The 25,402-nt window shown below is 41.4% G+C and overlaps 1 protein-coding gene across 1 annotated transcript in view; it reads right to left on the minus strand.

Annotated features, from left to right (window-relative positions):
• LOC126100460 (synaptotagmin-7-like) overlaps positions 1 to 25,402 on the minus strand; it is a 151,398-nt gene that overhangs the window by 2,821 nt on the left and 123,175 nt on the right. The window contains exons 6-7 of the mRNA XM_049911067.1: positions 24,151 to 24,319; positions 1,042 to 1,254 (exon numbers count right to left, since the gene is read on the minus strand). Coding sequence (XP_049767024.1) covers positions 1,042 to 1,254; positions 24,151 to 24,319 — 382 coding nt within the window. The remainder of the gene's footprint in view (positions 1 to 1,041; positions 1,255 to 24,150; positions 24,320 to 25,402) is intronic.

A 25,402-nucleotide genomic window follows, 5' to 3' on the forward strand; every position in this document is an offset into this window, starting at 1 on the left:
GAAACCCTACATTTCAGCAGGATAATGCACGACCGCATGTTGCAGGTCCTGTACGGGCCTTTCTGGATACAGAAAATGTTCGACTGCTGCCCTGGCCAGCACATTCTGCAGATCTCTCACCAACTGAAAACGTCTGGTCAATGTTGGCCGAGTAACTGGCTCGTTACAATACGCCAGTCACTACTCTTGATGAACTGTGGTATCGTGTTGAAGCTGCATGGGCAGCTGTACCTGTACATGCCATCTAAGCTCTGTTTGACTCAATGCCCGGGTGTATCAAGGCTGTTATTACGGCCAGAGGTGGTTGTTCTGGGTATTGATTTCTCAGGATCTATGCACCCAAATTGCATGAAAATGTAATCACATGTCAGTTCTAGTGTAATATATTTGTCCAATGAATGCCTGTTTATCATCTGCATTTCTTCTTGTGTAGCAATTTTAATGGCCAGTAATGTATGTACTACGTGAAATTGAGCATACACATGGAAATTTTTATCCACTGCAAAATATCCTTTGATATGCCAGGGAATCATAATAGGAGTCAGGAGTCTTTCTTTTCATTGTTCAAACAATTATGCAACAGTGCTGTGTTATCTACAATGGTATGTGCATATGGTATACACACACACACACACACACACACACACACACACACACACACACACACACACACACACACACACACAGACAGAGAGAGAGAGAGAGAGAGAGAGAGAGAGAGACTGAGAGAGAGAGAGAGTCACTGTGCATTAAAAGACTTTTGGGACATAGTAGTATGATGAAACATTCTGCTTTGTTAGTCTGAAAAAGCAAAGGATCAGTCACATGTGCTAGATGAAAATGTAGGAGGAAAACTGTCATATTGTTGTGCAAGAGATGACCAAGCCACCATTTCACTGTGGTTTGGGGCATCGTGGAAATAGTTGTATCATGGTATGGAGCTCTGATTGACAATTATGAATCCCATGTTTTATTCTTGCATGCCTAACTTTGTGCATTCTCTTGTTGTCATAGTGCCAATAAATCTACATCTAGACTTACCAGCAAGCATAATGCGTCCAATAAGCTCATTTCTTCCAATGTTATCAAAATCCATAACCTGAACATCCAGAGAACATTCTCTTATTTTCTCCCAAGGAACATTGAAGCTGAAGGATTCATCAAAAATTGGATTTAGAGTGCATTTGTACACTGGTGTCTTACGCTTCTCGATACGCTTGTCTCCAAACTGAAGCCACACTTTCACATAGGGATCTGAAACAGATGATGAGAGAATGTCAGTAAACTGAGTTGGAAAGTATTCCAGTTATGTCCTGAAACAACTGGTGCAATTGTTACGATAACTGTTATTTCAGCAAGTTCTTCACTTAGATTTCGCTAAGCTGCTCACCGCAAATATTTCTGGAACCATTTCATTACACTAAGACATCTATAGTCTCTTGTCACTGTTATATTAATTACAAAGAGCCTGGTGTCAATTTCATTTTTTGAAATGGAGCTACAGTAATTTTGCTGCTAGTATCTATTTCTCAAAGAGAGGAATTCAGCCATGTTTCAGTCTCTGAATATCATAAGTAGACTAGGGGAAATTGAAATATTAAGAACTTTAGGATTTATCTGTTTTGATGAAGAAACTAATTGCTGTCTTGAGCAGGAATTCATATCCAAATTACAAAAGATGTCTTATTAGATAAGGAGGGAATAGAGTGTTACAGCACTGTGATACAGGATAAATGGAAAATTTACCTTTCTATTCTGTCCATATAGATCACATGCATCAAATACCTATTAATCTGAAAGGAGATAGGAGGGGGTGGGGTGGAGGGGTGTGGGTGGGGGGGGGGGGGGCGGCAGGCAAGATGTCTTTCCAAAACCAAGGGAATGCATATGGAACACAGGGAGAGTAGTTGACTTATATAAACAAATGTATCATGGCCAATGGCATACAACAAGAATGTTAGTTTAAAGAATGTGCAAGGAGCACTGGAATGCCATGCAGAGGCTAAGAGGCAAGCCTGCAGCAAGTGGAGTGAACAAAATAGATGTTATGGCAGCTGCTGCTCATAATCCATGTATTAGCTCTAGAGGCATTAGGAGTGTCTCTGGAATAAGTTAGTACAGCATTTTTAACAAATGACCCATGAAAGAGATGTTGAGGCAGCATACACTGTAACCTGGTCACAATTTTTAATTGGTCCACTGAATGCTGGCATGATAGAAATTCTTTTGAAGATGAAAGACAGAAAAGGTGCCCATCAACAAGCACTATTAAAGTAAGTGTTTATCACATTAGAATAATGACAGGAAAGGATGTGTTCTGTCTCTACCAGTACCTTCATTGTGCTTTTACGATTGAATTAGTGCCTGTCTATAAGATGATTAATGGTAAAAATGCAGTCTTTGGTAATATTTTTCCAGGCGAGATACAACTAGTTCAGGTATCAATTAGAGCCCCTTTTCCACTTATTATTATATAATATTGTGCCTAAGTCATGTGAGAGGCATTTCACTGGTCATGGTGTTCACCATTAAATCAGCAGCAGTACAGCAGAGAATGGGAAATCATATGTCTTACTTGTTAGTACTGCAGTTGGGTGCAGGAATGAAGAAAAAGAGATTGTTCTAACCTCATCTGATAAAGTCAGGCAGCAACACTACAGTAGCTGATTCCAATGTATTTTTAATCAATTGCTCAAGCTGATGCTGTCAGCTGACATCAGCCAATTGGCACCAATATTCAATGAATTCATTTGTAATGATGAATTATGGGACTTCCCAAGTCTAGGAAAAAGAAGTTAGGCCCAGCACTGTCAAAAATCTGTGGGTAGAGTAGGAGGAGGAGGAGGAGGAGGAGGAGGTGGTGGTCCACCAGCAAATATTTCAACAGCATGCAGAGGCACAGGGGTGGCTTTCCAATGAACTTTGCACATTCTGGCGAGGCCACATGGCAGCACACCAGCTGCTTCCACTCATGGACATATGGTACAGCCTCTTGTAACATATTGGAATGTATGATAGACTTAGTATATTACTCAATAAACTGCTTTTAATGTATTTCTTGGTGCACAGCATTGAGTATTGTACTTTATTACAACCACATTTCAAATTTATTATTTGTTAGTCAATATTTTATGGAAGAACTATAGATTATACTCCAATTGACACATTGTCTAAACAACAAAATCACAAGTTTTAATAGTTAGCAATGACATTTTTTGTGACAAATCTGTCAAATCTAAAGGAATATTAACTTTATTTTATAGTATAGGTACTTTTATATAACATTATCATTTTGAAAGTCCTAGAATATCAGCATAGAAATGAAAAGACTTCTTAGTAATGTATGAAATAAAGTAGTTAGTAACTTCAGAAACTAAAAAATGTAATTCTTGAACAAGAACTTACTTATATGTCAGTAACTGAAATAATTATGTTATTCAGTAGGAAATTAGTATTGTTTTAGAAATAAGTGTTTACAATTCATACTTTTATGAAATTTTCTATGAAAAACAAATTATTCAAGAAAATGAATTATATCAAACCTTTTTTACATTATTGTAAAACATACCAATAAGTGCACTTAAGTTTTAATGGATATGTAATTTTTCATTATAACCTTACAAATGTATCTTTGCTAATAACAAGATTGGGATCATGATTTATTTTATTTTTATATATGAGCCAGTGCATGGCCAAGCAGAGATAGTGGTTGTCATCTTGGGATTGTTGTTGGTTCAGTTATAGCCAGTAGGTTTTTTGAAATTTTGATTTCTTAAAATGTTATTTTAATGCTTTTTGGGAATTTTAAAAATGTGAATACAACATTTGTTTTACATTGCTTCAACCACAGCAAAATTTATGTCATCCCACATATCAAAATCTGTGGTTCTGATTCTTTTTTGTCAGAGGTACCCGTATGGCATACTGGTGCATTCTGTCACATTGTTTTTATAGCTTAGATAGTTCTTTATTTCACATTCAATCTTAATGTTGAGGGCTTGATTGTAGTTCAGTCATCATCATCATCATCATCATCATCATCATCATCATCAACAGTTGCAGCCTCTGGTTGGGTCTGTTTGGAACATAAGCCATGCCACAAGTCCTGTTTTCTCATCATCTTTCTGTTTTACCTCTGGTCCAGTCTTCACTTCTGTTTAGCTATTGAAAAGGGAGTGCACCAGAAGGCCTTACTCTGTGAAAACCTCCGTTGACAAAAGTTTTGGAAATATCACAATCTTTTGAAGTTTATTGGGCAGTGGATTATCAGATTGAAGTGTGGGGTGATGTGGCAGTAGTATCACAAGATGCACCCCTTAGGATGACATATAGCTTGCTCAGGAAGCTGCAGTGGTGGCGGTAAACATGCGGGCCCAGTGCCAAGTAGACCAAGGTGTCCCAAGCAGTCGCACTCACCACAGTGGCAGCATCAGTATTCTCTGTTTTTGTCTGGTCCTTTCTGTTTTGTTCAGCATGAATTTTTGGCATGCCTCAAGCACTGGGCTATTTGTAATGCTTGCCAGAAGAAAGGCCACATTGCCTGAATGTGTCATTTGCGAGATAGTTGCTCAGGATATGGACAAGGACGTAAATTGTGTGACTTCACCCAAGTTGTTTATCGAGCTAACTGGTTTTTACCAAGTGCTCTGGCTACAGGTTAACACAGGTGCTGCAGTGACATTATTGAATTTTCAAAGCTATGTGAGTTAGGGTCACCACCATTGACACTGGTCACATGGAAGCTCTTCACTTATAACAAACAAATTATTGCCCTGTTAGGACAATTTATGGCATCTGCCTTTACAAGTCAGTGATTTGTTCCATTACATTTTTTATGACTGCCAATTCCGGTGTTGAGAACTTCTTCAGGCTTGATGGATTTCAGGTATTTGGATTTTCTATCACCAACACAGTTCACTTTGTGTCTGATCAGATACTGTATTCTCAATTGGAAACATTGTATGGGGTGCTTTTGGATTTGTTTTTGGAAGGTATAGGGCATGCTACAAATTTTTCTGCTCATATTTCTTTGAAATATGAGCATGCATGAGGGCATGCAGCTTTACTGTATGATTAAATGATGATGGCGTCCTCTTGGGTAAAATATTCCGGAGGTAAAATAGTCCCCCATTCGGATCTCCGGGCGGGGACTACTCAAGAGGATGTCATTATCAAGGGAAAGAAAACTGGCGTTCTATGGATCGGAGCGTGGAATGTCAGATCCCTTAATCGGGCAGGTAGGTTAGAAAATTTAAAAAGGGAAATGGATAGGTTAATGTTAGATATAGTGGGAATTAGTGAAGTTCGGTGGCAGGAGGAACAAGACTTCTGGTCAGGTGACTACAGGGTTATAAACACAAAGTCAAATAGGGGTAATGCAGGAGTAGGTTTAATAATGAATAGGAAAATAGGAGTGCGGGTAAGCTACTACAAACAGCATAGTGAACGCATTATTGTGGCCAAGATAGATACGAAGCCCACACCTACTACAGTAGTACAAGTTTATATGCCAACTAGCTCTGCAGATGATGAAGAAATTGAAGAAATGTATGATGAAATAAAAGAAATTATTCAGATAGTGAAGGGAGACAAAAATTTAATAGTCATGGGTGACTGGAATTCGAGTGTAGGAAAAGGGAGAGAAGGAAACGTAGTAGGTGAATATGGATTGGGGCTAAGAAATGAACGAGGGAGCCGCCTGGTAGAATTTTGCACAGAGCACAACTTAATCATAGCTAACACTTGGTTTAAGAATCATGATAGAAGGTTGTATACATGGAAGAACCCTGGAGATACTAAAAGGTATCAGATAGATTATATAATGGTAAGACAGAGATTTAGGAACCAGGTTTTAAATTGTAAGACATTTCCAGGGGCAGATGTGGACTCTGACCACAATCTATTGGTTATGACCTGTAGATTAAAACTGAAGAAACTGCAAAAAGGTGGGAATTTAAGGAGATGGGACCTGGATAAACTGAAAGAACCAGAGGTTGTACAGAGTTTCAGGGAGAGCATAAGGGAACAATTGACAGGAATGGGGGAAAGAAATACAGTAGAAGAAGAATGGGTACCTTTGAGGGATGAAGTAGTGAAGGCAGCAGAGGATCAAGTAGGTAAAAAGACGAGGGCTAGTAGAAATCCTTGGGTAACAGAAGAAATATTGAATTTAATTGATGAAAGGAGAAAATATAAAAATGCAGTAAGTGAAGCAGGCAAAAAGGAATACAAACGTCTCAAAAATGAGATCGACAGGAAGTGCAAAATGGCTAAGCAGCGATGGCTAGAGGACAAATGTAAGGATGTAGAGGCTTATCTCACTAGGGGTAAGATAGATACTGCCTACAGGAAAATTAAAGAGACCTTTGGAGATAAGAGAACCACTTGTATGAATATCAAGAGCTCAGATGGAAACCCAGTTCTAAGCAAAGAAGGGAAAGCAGAAAGGTGGAAGGAGTATATAGAGGGTCTATACAAGGGCGATGAACTTGAGGACAATATTATGGAAATGGAAGAGGATGTAGATGAAGATGAAATGGGAGATACGATACTGCGTGAAGAGTTTGACAGAGCACTGAAAGACCTGAGTCAAAACAAGGCCCCTGGAGTAGACAACATTCCATTGGAACTACTGACGGCCTTGGGAGAGCCAGTCCTGACAAAACTCTACCATCTGGTGAGCAAGATGTATGAAACAGGCGAAATACCCTCAGACTTCAAGAAGAATATAATAATTCCAATCCCAAAGAAAGCAGGTGTTGACAGATGTGAAAATTACCGAACAATCAGTTTAATAAGCCACAGCTGCAAAATACTAACACGAATTCTTTACAGACGAATGGAAAAACTGGTAGAAGCCGACCTCGGGGAAGATCAGTTTGGATTTCGTAGAAATGTTGGAACACGTGAGGCAATACTGACCTTACGACTTATCTTAGAAGAAAGATTAAGGAAAGGCAAACCTACGTTTCTAGCATTTGTAGACTTAGAGAAAGCTTTTGACAATGTTGACTGGAATACTCTCTTTCAAATTCTAAAGGTGGCAGGAGTAAAATACAGGGAGCGAAAGGCTATTTACAATTTGTACAGAAACCAGATGGCAGTTATAAGAGTCGAGGGACATGAAAGGGAAGCAGTGGTTAAGAAGGGAGTAAGACTGGGTTGTAGCCTCTCCCCGATGTTATTCAATCTGTATATTGAGCAAGCAGTAAAGGAAACAAAAGAAAAATTCGGAGTAGGTATTAAAGTCCATGGAAAAGAAATAAAAACGTTGAGGTTCGCCGATGACATTGTAATTCTGTCAGAGACAGCAAAGGACTTGGAAGAGCAGTTGAATGGAATGGATGGTGTCTTGAAGGGAGGATATAAGATGAACATCAACAAAAGCAAAACGAGGATAATGGAATGTAGTCGAATTAAGTCGGGTGATGTCAAGGGTATTAGATTAGGAAATGAGACACTTAAAGTAGTAAAGGAGTTTTGCTATTTGGGGAGCAAAATAACTGATGATGGTCGAAGTAGAGAGGATATAAAATTTAGACTGGCAATGGCAAGGAAAGCGTTTCTGAAGAAGAGAAAATTGTTAACATCGAGTACAGATTTAAGTGTCAGGAAGTCATTTCTGAAAGTATTTGTATGGAGTGTAGTCATGTATGGAAGTGAAACATGGCCGGTAAATAGTTTGGACAAGAAGAGAATAGAAGCTTTCGAAATGTGGTGCTACAGAAGAATGCTGAAGATTAGATGGGTAGATCACATAACTAATGAGGAAGTATTGAATGGGATTGGGGAGAAGAGAAGTTTGTGGCACAACTTGACCAGAAGAAGGGATCGGTTGGTAGGGCATGTTCTGAGGCATCAAGGGATCACCAATTTAGTATTGGAGGGCAGCGTGGAGGGTAAAAATCATAGGGGGAGACCAAGAGATGAATAAACTAAGCAGATTCAGAAGGATGTAGGTTGCAGTAGGTACTGGGAGATGAAGAAGCTTGCACAGGATAGAGTAGCATGGAGAGCTGCATCAAACCAGTCTCAGGACTGAAGACCATAACAACAACAACATTTCTTTGAAATCCATGGCTCAGCCTTTTTTGCGCCATTTGCATCCTGCTTCTGTCACCCTGAAAGATCAAGTGAAAGCAGAACTGGACAGACTTCAATCTGCAGGGGTGTTGCTACCTGGTATAGTTAGTGAATGGTTGTATCCACTGATTGTAGATAAGAAGCCATTGGGAAAACTTCTCTTCTGTGGTGACTTCAGTACTGCTGTCAATGTACAGTTGATCCTGGATATGTGTCCTATTCCCATTCTTGGAGGAACTGTTGGCAGAAATATCGGGTGGCCAGCATTTTTCTAAAATTGATTTGTCTGAAGCATATCTGCAGGTTGCTGTGGACACAGAGTCTCAGCAAGTTCTGTTTTTGAGTACTCCTTTTGGTCTCTAGCAATATTTGTGCCTTCCTTTTGGTGTGGCTAGTGCCCCTGCTATTTTCCAATGATTTTTAGAGCAACTGATTATGCCTGTCCTGAGTTGCATTAATTGAAGGGCTTATTTCAATAGTGGTACAAGTCCATTACCTCCACTTTTCTGCCTATAATGCTTCTGAAACTAATGATCCAAACAAACAGAAAGAAAGGTTCATCTCTAGCAAGAAGCCATATGCTTGAATATTTCTGGTATCTCAACTGCAGATTTTTCAGCACTCATTTAACTTTAGGACTCTGTATCTCAAAATGAACAAAAATGGATTTGTACCACTATTGAAATAAGCCCTTCAATTATCTGGATGATATTGTTGTCATGGGTACCTCCACAGCAGATAATCTGAAAAATCTGCGCATTTTACTTTTCTGTCTTACAGTCTGCAGGCTTACAGTATAACCATGCAAAATCTCAGTTTTGCCAACCTTCTGTTGTTCAATTTTCGAAGTCTCATGGGATGGGGTTCGCTTTCTGTCAGACCACATCTCCACTGTTATGTCTATGCCTCATCCCTCATCCACAAAGAAGCTTCAGGCCTTCCTAGGGAAGATAGCTTACTAAATTCCTGCTGGGGGCAGCGACATTGGCCCACCTATTGCATGCCTTGTTACGCAAGAATGAGCCTTTTTGCTGGAGGCCAGATTGCAAATGTGCTCTTTAAATGTTGAAATCCAAACTACTCTCAGTCCCTTGTTTAGCTACATTCTCTTTGGACCTGCTCATAGTTTTGGCGATTGACGCTTCACAGTATGACTTCGGCATGGTCCTAGGGCACCAATATACAGGTGACTCTAAATGAGCTGTTGCTTTCGCTTCTAAATCTTTGACTTTGACCCAGCAACCATACTCTCAGGTGGAAAAGAGGCTCTTGCTATAGCCTATACTCTCTGGGAATTTCATTTTTCTTTGTACGACCCCAATTTTTGCCTTATTACTGACTGTAAACTCTTGGTTCCCTTGCCTGACAAGGCAGCACACTGTCAACAATGCTGTGTGCTGTTCTTGTCTTGTTACAATTATGAAATCCATTTCTGATCTACATCTAAACATGCCAATGCGGACAACTTGTCCTTCCTTCCTGTGGGACTTGATCCTGAGTTAGATAATGAAGAATTGCTTTGCTTCCACCTTGATACTGAAATGCAGGCTGTGGTTGAGGGTTTCCTAATCATGAGTTCATGCAAAGCAGCTGCCATTGCCAGCTACCTGGTTTCTTCCAGATGGTTCTGTTTGTTCAACAGTGCTGGCCAGGTAAACCTCTGGGTCAGGCTTTGGACCCTCAGCACAATGATGCACAACTGTTTTTGATGGTATTTTGCTGTTGTTCATGGAAGACCTTTCTCCCAGAGTAATCATTTCCACTGTGTTATGACACGTGGTTCTACATCTTCTCCATGAGAGTCATTGGGGAGTTCCATGCTTTAACTGTTAGCTGGAAGACATGTTTTTTGACCAGGGATTGATGCAAATGTTGTCCATTGTGAGCAGTGTGCTCAACAACAGGCAGCTCCTAGGGCATCTGTCCCCCTGGCCCACTCCAGTCCAGCCATGTAGACTTTGTGGGTCCCTTTTTGATTTCCTATTGGCTCTTGGCTGTGCATGCACTTTCAGTTTCCTTAAATTCTCCCATGTGTGTTGACATTGGCTAGGACCACAATTCACATGCTTTTGAGGGTTTTTTCTATTGAGAGGTTGCCACATACCTTAGTTTCTGATATTGGGCCCCAGTTCCTTTCTCACACCTTTCAATTATTTTGTTGGCTGTCATGGCATTCGTCATGTTATGGCTCCACCACTCCATCCTCAATCAGATGGAGAGGTGGAATGGTTAGTGTGTACATTTAACTCTCAAATGAAAATGTCTGTTGTGGATTCGTCACCAGATGATGTCCATCACCCCTGCCTGCCCCATCGCCCTCTGCTTTGAGCCCATTGTTGCCTGACGCAGAGGCACCTCCATGCCTCCTCCACATTCGATGCCCTGGGGTTTGAGCTTCCCGGTGCCAGGCAATGGTCTGCCTCTGGGCTTGGGTGCACTGTTTGCAGCCTGCTGTTCTGGTTGGGCAATCTCCACTAACTCCCTCACCATAATTGCCTCAGCCATCATTCCTGGTGGGTCCAGCACGTCTCCTCTGCCTGCTGATGGTGACTCATAGATGGTGATACAACCCTCCTTCCTGATGCTGTTACCCTTGTGTGTGCATGCATCTCCATGTGTTCTGGCCCTGTGGTCCAGTGCCCACCCGGCACATTGTTACACCCCCGCTGCTGGCACTGGCTGCCACCACTCTGGATCAGATAGATGTCTCTTTCATCAGACCACTGGCATCTCCTCTGTGCCTGGGCACCCTCTTCGCATTAACAAGATGTATGCTGTACCCTGCTACTAGTGCACGTGAGTGTGAATGTGCTAAGTGTATTGTCACTATGTGTGTGTTCTTAAATGAACCACCAACTATATCAGAATGGGCCAGCCACTAGGGGCCACCTGTAAGAAGTGTGCACAAGGCACAGTCTCTGCTGCACTGTCCACTGGCAGACCTGACTCACTTCATTATTTTCTTTTTATTTGTATTGCTCATATCATTTGTTTTGCGTATCACTTACGTTGTACCTTCTGTACAATTCCTTTGGCTCATGGAGTCACAAGAGGATTATTTCCATTATTATTCAGAGGTCTATGAATAAAGCCATATTTGTGTTACTTGGATCAGTTTAGCGTATTACTTTGTTACTACAGAACTTCTCCAGGACATCCAGCGTGGACTCAAATGTCAGTCAAGTGAAACTCGAGTTGCACTTTTCTTACAAGACATCCTGAAAGCCATGTATCAAGACAGGTAGATACTTGCAGTATTTCTTAATTTCTGAAGAGTGTCTGACTCAGTACTGCATGAGTGCTTGTTATGAAAAGTATAATAATAGGGGTATCAAGTGTAATTTATGATTGGAATGAATATGTGTTGATAGGAAGGACACAGCATGTTGTCTAGGATGAAGAGTCATTGACAGATGTAAAAGTAACCTCAGGTGTGCCCCAGGGAGGTGTGTTGGGATGCTTGATGTGTCATAATGTATATTAATCACCTTGCAAACAATATTAATGGTAACCACAGTATTTTCCCATATTATACAGTTATCTGCAATGAAGTAGTGTCCTGAAAATACTGTACAAATATTGTTAGATCTTGATAAAATTTAAAAGTGGTGCAAAGTTGCCACCTTGGTTTGGATGTCCAGAAATGTAAAATTGTTCACTTCACAGAATGAAGAAAGTAGTATCCTATGAGTACAATATCAGTGAGTCAAAACTGGAATTAGTTAGCTTATACAAGTATCTTGGTGGAACAATTTTTAGGGATACGAATGATCACAAAGGATTATTAAAATAGGTGCTAAACTTTGGATCATTTATAGCGTAGCAGAGTAAGCTGAATGCAAGATGGTTAGCTGCTGAAAGGCAGCCACTTACAGTAATGTGCTGGCACAGCTTTGTGCCACACTGCCCACTTAGATATCACAAGCTACCTGTCAGCTAATGACAAGCTGTTTATCAAAACCAGGGACACTTCAGCATACAGTGTGCATGGCACTTGCAGCAGTCACACCACAAAAAAATCATTTTGGTGGATGTGAATACTGGTCGGTAAGTCGGCTTCCACTGTAGTGTTGACTTTTGTCATGAGGCAACTCCTACTCCACCATCAGCCTGAAAGGACTGCCTGCTGGGGAGAAAGGGGGTGGGGAGAGGGGGCTGGGCTAGAAGCTACAATGATGAGTCAAGGTTGAAATGAGGAGCACCTATACTTTGTTCATCATAAGAATATATGGCTGATGCTGCTTCCTCCTCTCTAGTGAAACACATTGGTGGAACACCATTAAAAAGTGGCAAGAAACAGGTTGTTAATGTTTTTCACAGATTTACAGAATCAGCTTTGAAGTTTTCTGGGTAAGTGTGTTTACTAAAAGTTAAGGGGGCTTTGAAAACTGGATGTATAGCTGAAACGCTTGCAGTGTAGAATGATAATTCGGTACAATTCATGGACCGATGGTACAAATCTCAGTTTGATTTTTCTTTTTTTTCATTCAGTTTGAAGCACCTAAATCCTTAACTGCAAAATTTATCAAACACATGCTAATTAACAGATATCTAATCATCATTTTAATGAAAAATGCATGTCTTCTTGCTTCTAATAATATGTTGCATGCAATATTATCATACCACTGCAATATGAACCCAACAGAACACAATTGATCTGGAGCCAAATTAAGCAAGCTGTCACAAGAAATAACAAGGCATTTAAGCTACCAGATGTAGTGGATTAATGCATGAAGCTTTTGTTACATGTCACTGCTGAACTCTGGCAGGATACAGAACAGTACATCATAACAGAAGAGGAGAAAATGTGGCACTTGGGTGGCTTCATAGATTCTGTTATTGATCTACTAGTTATAGATGTAGTGGATGACAGTTCTAATACTGAAATGTATTTCTCGGAGTTGGATATGGAAGGAGTTCAGCAGTTACCAGATGACTGACTATAAATAATACGTAGTGGCTTGAATGTATATTGTGATATCCCTGCAATATGCTTTTGCATCACACATATTGTGCACAGAAAAATTATTTTAGCTAAGAACGAGGGCACATTATGCTCTCCGTGTGGTCCCCTAAGAAGCATGTGGTATTGGAGTTTTGTTGAATATTATTTCATTCTCTTAAAAAATTAAATGGCATTTTTAGCTATATTGTTTCTCCACTCATCTCTTTTTATGTCTGAACTGCAACTGCCCCGTATCACTGCAGGTTAGTTGAACCAGCTGGCTGGTCAGTGCTGTACAAGTTAAAAGTGCTGGTAAAACTGTTGTCCTGTACTATCGCTCAGTCAATGTACACATAATGGACAGCACAAAATGTATCTTTATTATCATACTTGACTGTACTAGAGATAGCTCAGCTTCCACTTCATGTTAAACAAAATCCAATGATGTTTCAACAACCATGTAAGAATACATGTTTTAATGTGTACATCAGGTTTATTCTTATGGTGAAAACAGTACAACCACTGAGTGCCTATAAGTGTCAGCTGAATGCAGGTCTGGGATTAATACCCAGATGCGTCTGCTGCTGGGCCCTCCACTGTCCTGCCAGACAGCGTCACCTAAGACAAAGCTGGCCATTCCCCTTCACTCTGCAGCAGAGCCAGCACAACTGATAGCCCAAGTGTGCAAATGTCGCAAGATCCCCATGTCACCATGCTGAGGTAAGCATATCACAACTACACTTTGTTCACTGACATCTGAGACCATGATGCTTGCTGCCCAGTGGCCACATGACATGGGCACGAACCTCCCATAAATCTCCACCAGAAAATATCTACACCCATTACTTTAGAATACAAGAAAATGGAATCAGTCAACAAAGGAGATTTCTTATGAAACACTTGGGTGAGCCATCCTAAAATATTGCTCAAATGTGTGTGATCCATACTAACTGCAACTAAGAGGGGATATTGAACCGATACAAAAAAGGACAGCAGGAGTGTTCACATGTTTGTTTGACATATGGGAGAGTGTCATGGAGATGTTGAAAAACCAGACTGACAGATGCCTGAAGACAAATGCATACTATCCTGAGAAAGACTACTTACAAAGCTTAAAGAAAGAGCTTTATTTAAGTGATGAATCTAGGAGTACACTCCAGTCCCATATGTATCCCTACAATAGGGGCCATGAGCCCAAGATTACACTAATTACAGCACACATGGAGGCATTTAAACATTCGTTCTTCCTGCTCTTCATACGTGACTGGAATGGGAAGAAGCCACAGTAACTGGTACAGTGGAAAGTACCCTCTGTGATGCACTTCGCAGTGGTTTGCAGATTATGTTTGTAGATGTAGATTGACTTGCCACAACACTTAGGAATGGCTATGAACAAAATGCTTTCTGTCCTCTTACTGGAACACACTGCACCTGCCAACACTGCTGTGACACGCAATAGTCGTTAGCAGGCAGCTCTCTAAGGTGGGCTCTGAAAGTTATCAGCTAGCTATCTCACGAAACAGTTATATGATGTGGTGGAAAATGCTTTTATCACGTGGCTTAGCAGTTCTGAAAAACAACTCACAAGGGAAGCATATACCCAATAAGTCACTGACTTTTCCCATCTTTAGTGTGATTGTAATATGTTCTTTGATGCTACTCTAATATGATGTGATTCTTGGACACTTTTTGAGAAATTGAAAAGCAGTGATGTTAGCTCAGTCAAGTAAAAGTTGAGTTGCCCCTGATGAAGTGGAATGTCAAAACATTCCACAGAGCATTCCAAGTGTAGGCTTTCACACAGGCTGTCAACAGAATGTTATGGAGTGGGTTCTCAATGTCCCTTGGGATAAAAGGTTTAGACATTTATGTTGGTGGTTGAACAATGCCAGCATCTGTTAACATTGGAAGTTAACCAACTCTAGCTATGATCATTGTTATAGTAGTCAATTTCATATATTTTGTGACTTCTTAAGAATGGTCTACATACAATGATCTGTCTGCAAATATCTACACACATCACATTCTCCACAGATGCAGGCTTGTGGACAGGAAATTTGCTCAAATATGAGATGTGTGCAGACTGGGAAGCTGGTGTTGGAGGTTTGAGCAAAATTGCTGAATCTGTGGGCACAAATAACAACAGTGTAGACAAATCATATTATGTGGACAGAATATCACCACCAGATCCAGTGTGCAAAATGTGTTTGAGTTGGCTGTTTGTCCAGTCTAGAGTTTCTTGCATTTCTGTGCATACTGAATGCCAAAATGATTGATATGCTTCAGTGCTCTATAGAGTCCAGTGCTGAATTTATTGTGCTGTTTGGCTTCCAGGAAAAGAAAACTACATCTGATGCAATACAGAAATCCCTAGTTTTTGCTCGAAATCTTTGCCGTCCGCTGTGGCCAAGCAGTTCTAGGTGCTTCAGCCTGGAACTGTGCTGCTACTATGGTCTCAGTTTAGAATCCTGCCTTGGGTATGGGTGTGTGTGATGTCCTTAGGTTGGTTAGGTTTAAGTAGTTCTAAGTCTAGGGGACTGATACCCTCAGATGTTAAGTTCCATAGTGCTTAGAGCCATTTGAACCATTTTTTGCTGTAAGTCTTGTTAGCAAGATGCTACCAACCATAGGTATTTTTCTTGATCTTACAAATGTCTTTGACAATTTTTAATCTCACCATCTTTCTTCAAAAGATTTATACCTATGAAAAAAAGAAACTGGCTGTGACTGGTTTAAAAGTTATCTCAAATACTGAAAACAGTATGGTGAAACAAATGAGATCGAGCCCTCAGGAACTGCTGGTTCTGCACTTTCATCTATACAAACTGTAGCTTTTCACGAGAATCAGTCTTAACCCCTGTATTGTTCTTGCTTTACATAAATGACTTACCTGTAAGCTACCCAAAAGTAGATGATACTACAATCCTCATATCTGACACAAAGAACCATCAGGACTGTAATTAATAGAAGCACAGCCCAACTAAACTCATGTCTTAAATTAAAGAAACTGCTCCTCAATGCAGGTAAAACAGTTGGCCTAACATTTCATACTGCCCAAAATAAAACTACACTGCTCCCTACTATACCTCTGAGTGATAACCAAGTTGTTTTTATCAATGAAGCCAAATTTCTAGCAGTTTCTGTCACTGATATGCTCACATGGAAATACCTCACTGATGTAACAAGTACAGTACCAAATTAAGTATGTTTTAAGATCTGATCAGCTCAGTAAGAAATGTATTAAACATCAGTACTCTGTTTTATATGATACTCAGTAATGGAATAATTTTTTTGGGTAAAAGGGCAGAGCCAGTGAAACTGTCTAAACTCCAAAAGAAATCAATCAACACAATATTGCCCAAACAGCAAAAAGAATGTGAAAATCATTGTTTAAGAAACTAAATATATTACTGCTCCCATGCCAATACGTACTAGACATTTTAACATTTTGTGTATTTAGGTGAGCTAATCAGCTGCCCAGTATTGGTACAAGGTAAGATGAATTTGTTGCACCGATGCAATTTCAGCTTCCAATACACGGTTGCCCCAGGCGAGCTCAGGTACAGAGGCAATGAGTGTGTCACCAGAAATGGGTAAATCCCAGAGCTGAGAATTTGGACAGCTGATGCTCGCATTGCCTTTGTGCCGAATATGCTTCAGGAAATGGCAAAATATCAGAAAATCTTACAGATGGCCAAGTTACAGCTCTTTGAGATAGCAATAATTCACATAAAATATTAATGCAAACATGAATAGATTTGTGATCTCAGAAAAATAAGATGCAGCCAATGACACAACAGTATCTTAATATCTTTCCTTCTCATCCCGTATGGTAAGTCTCCCCTAACTCAGAAAAATAAGGTGCAGCCAATGACACAATAGTACCTCAACAGCTTTCCTTCTCATCCCGTATGGCAAGTCTTCCTTGACCCACAGTACAGGGTGACTTTCCCAAAATCTACCCCTTTTCTTAGGCCTCTCTAGTCCTTTTCCTTCACCCTTCTTCCTTCCCTTCAACCCTTCTGCCTGAAGAAGGAGCCACTGGCTCTGATAGCTTGCCAATCCCAACAGTTTTTTATGTGTGTGTTCTGTTGCCACTTGGTGAGTAGATTTTTTATCTATGCAGTTAAATAATTTTATCAATATCTTTAAAACCACAGTTAAGTTAATATTTCACTGTGAATAAACGTTTTCACAATGAACCTCTGAATTAGCAATATTTAAATGCTTCATCCAATTTCAGCAAACTTTATCTCAGATGATACCATTGCACTATAGCTATCATCACTGAAAGCTATGTAACTGTATCTATTTTATTTATTGATTTACGACATCTTTATCATTTTGCAAATGTCTGTCAGAACATCGTATTCTGCACATTTACACAGCAAATGAATGCAGCATGAGTACTTCATAGCCGGCCACTGTGGCCGAGCAGTTCTGGGCGCTTCAGACTGGAACCGCGCGACTGCTATGGTCACAGGTTCGAATCCTGCCTCGGGCATGGATGTGTGTGATGTCATTAGGTTAGTTAGGTTTAAGTAGTTCTAAGATCTAGGGGACTGATGACCTCAGATGTTAAGTCCCATAGTGCTCAGAGCCATTTGAACCATTAGTACTTCATATTTTGTCGTATTTGTGTTTTATTTAATTAATTGTTTACTATTGTGCCAGCAAATTTATTTAAATGTTGATTGCAAGTGCTGTTTTGAAACTGGACTAATTTAAGAGTGATCAATCACATGTGTCAATGGACACCACAGTTGAAAAGAGTGCCAAAAGACACCTTTGTCAAGCAGGCATAAATAGTTATTTAAGCAACTTTTACAATCTTTTGTCATTTAATATAAGCACACTTGCACAAGAATGCTGCCTTATTTATTAGTAAACAGACCTTTATATATAAGTATTGTGAATAATCTGAGTATAATTGAATGATAATGATATTTCTCTGTTTAAATATTGTTGTAACGTATTAGTTTAGTTGGAAAGTGGTCATGTTGAATCAGATAATGCCTGTAGAGCTTGAGAATGATGTATTTTTGGTGGGGATGGTCTTCAGTCAATGAGAGTTGGACAATGGTGGAACACTGCTGGAGTCAAGTGGAGACTGGGACTTATTTAGTGAAGAGCTCAATGAATGATTCTGGACACTTTATGTCAGGTTCCTGATGATGCTTTATTGCTGTGCTTTATTCAGATGTGTGTCTGATAGATCCTGGGTAGTGATCAGCCACTACCATACTTTAATTTCTTAAGGGACTTTATATTTCAAGAGATCTGAATGTGCTCCAGAGTAGGACTCTAACAATTGCCACTTGATTGTAACTCAACAGAACTGTACAGGAAATGTGTCAAATATATGGGAATCAAATTGTACTTTCATCTACCAACACAAATAAAGAACATCATGGAACTAAAGGATTTTGGAATAAATCTAAGAACATGCTACATAAAGTGCTGCTGCTACAGCATACAGGAATTCTTAGAATCTGACTTGGCGCAATAAGCAGAAGCATGTATGGACAGCATGAGGCATGTCTGAGTCAATTTACCTATTTACGTTATATATGTGTGGCACTGCAAATGAATAAATGGTTATTAATTTTATGACTGTAAATCTTAGAGCCTATAACCTTCCTGAATAATGTGATAATGATACTGCGTGCAGAGTTCAAAGCTTCCTTAGTTATTTGTTTATGTGCATTTCCTTTCTTAAAATAACTATGAGTTATTTATATTCTGAACTCTTTACTATGCAGCTCCTCTCAGATTAATACTCATTATGTGAAGCAACATATCTCTAAACACATATTTTAAAAAATTGTTGGTCACGTATTTTCTGAACTATTTAGTATGTATTTTTTCTCAGACTGGTACCAGTGATGTGTGCAGTAATCTACAGTGCCTCTTAAATGTAACTGTCACAGCTCTCCTGCCACACTCCCCCTGCCCCCCTCCATCAACTACCATCATATCACTCACTCTGACATGTCAGCTATTATGTCGTACTTTCTGTACAATGCACCAGTATGATTTAAAGGGCCAATAAAAAAACACACATCGAAAAAGTTTTGCATCACCTTGGTTGCAAGAGTTCTGAAACCTGCACAGAAAATTGGGATAGAGATCAACATAAACATCATTTCCGCCCTTTTTACTGCTCATGAAAACCACACGTTGCATGTTGTACCGCCATACAGTGAGACCTTCAGAGGTGGTGGTCATCATGCAGCCTATTGCACACAGTTTGACCCATAACATGACGTCCTGTGGCTGCATGAAAAGCATTATTCAACATGGTGGTGTTGCTGTCAGGGTTCTTCTAAGCCACAATTCATAGGTAGCGGTCATCCACTGCAGTAGTAGTCCTTTGGTGGCCTGAGCGAGGCATGTCATCGACAGTTCCTGTCTCTCTGTATCTCCTCCATGTCCAAACAACATTGCTTTGCTTCAGTCTGAGACTCCTGGACACTTCCCTTGTTGAGAGCCCTTCCTGGCACAAAGTAACAACACAGATGTGATTGAACTGTGGTATTGACCATCTAGGCATGGTTGAACTACAGACAACACGGTGGAATGACTGGTATTGATCGGCTGTTGGACCCCCTCCATATTATAGGCACTGCTCGTGCATGGTTGTTTATATCTTTGGGCAAGTTTAGTGACATCTCTCAACAGTCAAAGGGTCTGTGTCAGTGATACAATATCCACAGTCAACATCTCTCTTCAGGAGTTCTGTGAAGGGGAATGATGCAAAACTTTTTTTGATATGTGTACAATATAATACAGCACAACACAATAAAGAAATAGACTGGAGTGGAAGTCATAAGTAAGACTTCATCTAAATGAAAAGGAGGTAGGCAGCACATCTAAGTAGAGCAACAGATAGTAGACAGACCAAGGAAGTGCTTTGCTGGGTTCCATGAGATAAGAAACAGCCAAGACAATGGTTTAATGGAAGGCATGATGATGTTCCAATAGAAGCTTCTACATAGCCATAATGCTTGGAAAAGTCAAGAGGAGGCATTTATCCAGCAGGGTATTTCAAATAGCAGCTGCTGCTGCTGCCACCAATGATGATGACCTTGCCATTACTTAATATTAAAAGTACTTATACCCAGTCAGGTATGTATAAACTCTTTTACTCCTGAGTCTTGAATGTAGTGTCCTTTCTGGATACTTCTAGTTTGCAGGCAGAGAAAGCACAACACAATGATCAGACACTCAAGTTCATCCCCAGTCTACATGAGTTAAATAATGGGAGAGAGCAAAATAAAACTGGTCCAGAAGATACTTATGTGACATGCTTAAATGACCATTACTAATGAACAGGAGAGCTGCACAGAGGATTGGAATGATGTGAACCCAACACAAGATGGTTCATTGTTGCACAGGCAGCCACCTGCTGTAATAAGCAGCTGTGGCATTGCTGTAATATGCAGGTGTGGCATTGCACCATGCCACCCATTTAGGCACCACAACCTGATTGTCAGACAGTGACCAGCTGGTTACCGAAAGCAGGGACACTTTAGCACATGGGACATATGACATTCGTGGCAGCCACACCACAACTAACTGGCTTTGGGATGTTAAATACAGGTCATCCAGCCAGGCTGGTCATCAATTTGGCAGATCACTAATTCAGCGTTAGCTGTTGTGTTGGCTTCCATCATGAGGTCGCTACTGCTCAACTGTCATCAGACGGGACCACCTGGCATGGATCCAGCCATAGAACCTATGGGCTGATGGTTGAACTGAGTACTTCCTAGTCATTGGGCCACTGGGCGTCTATCAGTTCCATCCAGATGCACTACTGACAGGCAGCAAACCAGCTTCGCCTACAGTCAAATGAGGAGTGTCAACTCAACACTGCAGTTGACAAAGTATCGTTTGCAACCTGAGTACGCAGATGCCACAAAGTCCCTGCACCACCATGCCCAGCTACAGTATAATCAAATAAATCAAATTGATCAACCAGGTTGCATCACCAATACACTTTGTGCACTGATGTCTGAGAGTGTAAAGTCAGCTGCCCTGTTCCATCTGATGTGGGCATAAGTGTCCAGAGGTAATAAATAAACCAACACCAGGAAGGACCCATACACATTACAGAATACTGGAAACCATGCACCAACCTGTCGCTGCCACATATCTGCATGTGTACAACATCTCCCCCAAGATCTGTCCCGAGTACTTTACTGCATCATTACGTTTCAGTGAGTTAGATGAGCAGACGTGTTTGATGACAAGTTGAATACAACTCAAAATAGTGCTAATGATAAAACAGCATGTGTTCGTTGTTGAGTGTTTTAACAGACAAATCTGTGGAACTAAAATGAGATTTTCACTCTGTAGCGGAGTGTGCGCTGATATGAAACTTCCTGGCAGACTAAAACTGTGTGCCGGACCAAGACTTGAACTCGGGACCTTTGCCTTTTGCGGGCAAGTGATCTACCAACTGAGATACCCAAGCATGACTCACGCCCCGTCCTCACAGCTTTACTTCCGCCAGTACCTTGTCTCCTACCTTCCAAACTTAACAGAAGCTCTCTTGCGAACCATGCAGGACTAGCACTCCTGACAGAAAGGATATTGCGGAGACATGGCTTAGCCACAGCCTAGGGGAACTTCTGTGTGGTTTCTGAGTAAAGTGGAATCAAGACTTTAGGATCTTCAGTTTTTCATTTCTTCAGATAAGGCTTGGTTCAGCCTTTAGGGGGTGTACAAACTCGTGGAACATGTGCCACTATGCACTGGAAAACTCTTCAGTACTATGAAGAGCCGTTGGGTAGTCTCAAGATCTACATTTCGTGCACAATTTCTGGTGTCCTCATCGAGGTACACCGAGGTGACAAAACTCATGGAATATCTCCTAACATCTTGTCACACCACCTTTCGCTTGTTACAGTGTAGCAGCTTTACGTGGTATGCGCTCAACATGCCGTTGGAAGACCCCTACAGAAATACTTAGCCATGGTGCCTCAATAGCTGCACATAAATGTGAAAGTGTTAGCAGCGCAGCCTTTTGTGTACGAACTGACTTCTCGATTATGTCCCATAAATGTTCGATAGCTTTCATGTCGGGTGATATGGTTGACCAAATCATTCGCTCAAATTCTCCAGAATGTTCTTCAAACCAGTCGCAAACAATTACGGCCTGTGATATGGTTTATAAAAATTCCATCGTTATTAGGGAACATGAAGTCCATAAATGGCTGCAAATGGCCTCCAAGTAGCTGAACATAACCAGGATCCAGTCCTTTCCATACGAACGCAGCCCACACCATTATGGAGCCACCACCAGGTTACGCAGTGCCTTGTTGACAATTTGGTCCATGGCTTCGTGGGATCTTCACCACACACGTGGTAATCAGCTCTTACCAACTGAAATCAGGACTCATCTGAGCAGGCCGCTGTTTTCCAGTCGTCTAGGGTCCAACCAATATGGTCAGGGGCCTAGGAAAGGTCCTACGGGCAACGTTATACTGCCATAAGACATTAACGTGAAATTTCGCCTCACTGTTGTAGACTAACAGATGATTTCATCATACATCCCACATTGATTTTTGTGGTCACATCACGCAGCCTTAGTTGTCTGTTAGCACAGGAAGCTCTAAACAAACGCCACTGCTCTTAGTTGTTAAGTGAAGGCTGTTGGCCACTGTGTTGTCCTTGATGAGAGGTAATGCCCGAAATCTGGTATTCTCGGCGCACTCTTGATACTGAGGATCTCGGAACGATGAATTCCCTAACGATTTCCGACAATGAATGCCCCAGACATCTAGCTCCCACTACCGTTCCACACTGTCCCGTCGTTTGGCCACAGTCATATCGGAAATGCTTTCACATGACTCACACGTGGATCACCTTTCAGAAGATGAACGACTGAGTGGATATTTTCCGCAAGACCGAGCAATAGCACATACCGCTTTGACAACGATGTCACAGGTGGATGACGTTCTCAGTGAGGAGAGGACAATCAGCAGAGGCTGGGGCTATCTCCTGATCTCTCTCTCTCTCTCTCTCTCTCTCTCTCTCTCTCTCTCTCTCCCCGTATGTGTGTGTGTGTGTGTGTGTGTGTGTGTGTGTGTGTGTGTGTGTGTGTGTGTGTGCAGAGCTCTACTCATGTATCTACTTTACTCAATCGAGCCCAGCGCTGCATTGACATCAATGGTGGCAATTTCCAGCATCTTCTGTGATGTTCATTGATAATCTTCAATCCCGCGTCAGTATTAGTGCAAATATTTTCCAATCCATGTTTATTTTGTCTAACCTATATGTATGGAGGCTTTTGTCATCGTTGTCGCTAATGGTAAAATATTCTGAGTCATCTGGCTGTGACATATTCCACTTTAACCTTCTTCAATGCTCGGCGTTTCGATCCCTCTGCCGCGATCTTCTTCAGCATTCCGCTGATGTCCCTGAATGGCTGAACACTGTCAAAAGACAGTGTCGCATTCATTTTTTAAAAATCTGTTTTCTCTTGCTTTCTGGACAAGTGGAGTTAACCTGGTAAGATATCTCCAGGCTGCCATAAATGGGCCGTCGTCATTAGGTAAATACTGAAAGCAGACATTGAGAGAGAACTTTGAATACAAAATATTCTTGTTGTGCCACCTTGGCTGTTTCCTGGTAGTTGTTTAAGTTCCTATCTCTCTGTGGCGTGTTGTTTACTCCCTGACAACAGTTAGCCACAAATACAAAAGCCCATGGCCATATGTATTCAAACTGCACTCATTCTTCGAGCTAAATTGATGCTTTCCCACACCTAAGGCCTCTGTGAGACATTGTGCCATATAAACTGCAAGGTTCAATAACTTTCAATGCCTAGTTTTCATTTCCAGCTGGGACACAAGAGTCAATATATGTCTTAAGCTCTGTAGCCACCTGATTCTGTGCTCTTCCGCCCGCCTCTGCCCTTCCCCTCCACATATCGCTTCACCATTCCTGATTCTGCCCCCCCCACCCCCCGCCTCCTCCCTCCCCCCCCCCCCCCCCACCATTCAGATTCACAGTTTCTACTGGAGATAACCCATGCCCTCAGAGAGTCACATGCTAGGCTCCAAACGTACAAGAAAACAATGAATTGCTCAAACTGTCAAGTTGTAAGTGTTGCTCACCTGATTTGCCGTTGATGTCCTTGGCCTTGAGGTTGCGTGCCTTGAGCAATGTCAGCGTGAGGACGCTGTTGTTGGGCTGGTAGCAGAGCGCCGTCAGCAGCTCCCCACACTTGTCCTTGGCCGGCGGTTTCAGCGCCTTCCAGAAAGACGGCTTCTCAGAGAAGTCCACCTGCAATACAGCATTCTCCATTCTCAGCTATGCTCTCTCCTCTGACGTTGCAATCAATCGCACTGGTGTGCAAAACTTAAGGCTGAAAATAAGTTTTGCATTTTGGGTAACTGCCAAATAACATGGCTCAATGAAACTTCAAGCGTAAATAGAAAGAGCTGCTACAGTATTGCACAGAAGGGACTTGAAAGGAATTCGCAATGGGAGGGACAAAATGACACTTCTATTCAAAGACAATAATTACACTGAAGTCACTGCGATTTATGAAGGTCCCCTGTGAAGTACAAGAGCGGGACATGGTTCTTAATAGGGTGTGTTATCACCACAGGCAGCGGTGCACGTTCTGCAACATTCTCCCACGCTGGCCACAAGGCTGGCGAGGAGTTCATGTGATAGGGCGCACCGCCACATCATCAGCGTGGTTGACAACTGCTGGATGGTTGTTGATACATGTGGACATGCTGCAGTACGTGCCCTCAATACATCTCACAGTCATAGATGGCATGTTGGAGAAATGGGCACGCCAGCCCATTCGCTGAATGTCTTCTCGTTCCAAGAGCTCCGCCATCTGCACTGTTCGATGTGTTCACGCACTGTCATCCATAAAAATGAATTCAGGGCTGAATGCACCCATAAAAAGACGCACATGGCAAGCAGTACAGTGTCACAACAACATTGATGGTGATTGTACTGCATTAAACGATTTGGCGGTCAATAATCCTATCCAACATCATGCCTCCCCACACCATAACACTTTGACCACTATGGCGATCATGTTAGATAATGTTCCTGGATGTATTACGTGTTTCCACCTCTCGCCATCCAGAATCACTACTCAGACTGAATCTGCTCCCAACAGCGAAGAGCACACAATCACAATCCTCACTGATCCAGTCTCTATGCTATTGGTACCATTGTAAATGGTGCTGCTGATGTTTGGGTGTCAATAGAACACAACATACTGGAGACTGGGCAGAGAGACCACACATGCAGTCGCCGTGGCACCACAGATCGTGAGATTACGTCCTGTTAAATAACGTTGCAATTGCATCTGCTTTCCGAAGTAGATCCTTGTCTCTCCTT

The sequence above is a fragment of the Schistocerca cancellata genome, chromosome 9, assembly GCF_023864275.1.
Source record: "Schistocerca cancellata isolate TAMUIC-IGC-003103 chromosome 9, iqSchCanc2.1, whole genome shotgun sequence".
Classification (NCBI taxonomy): domain Eukaryota; kingdom Metazoa; phylum Arthropoda; class Insecta; order Orthoptera; family Acrididae; genus Schistocerca; species Schistocerca cancellata.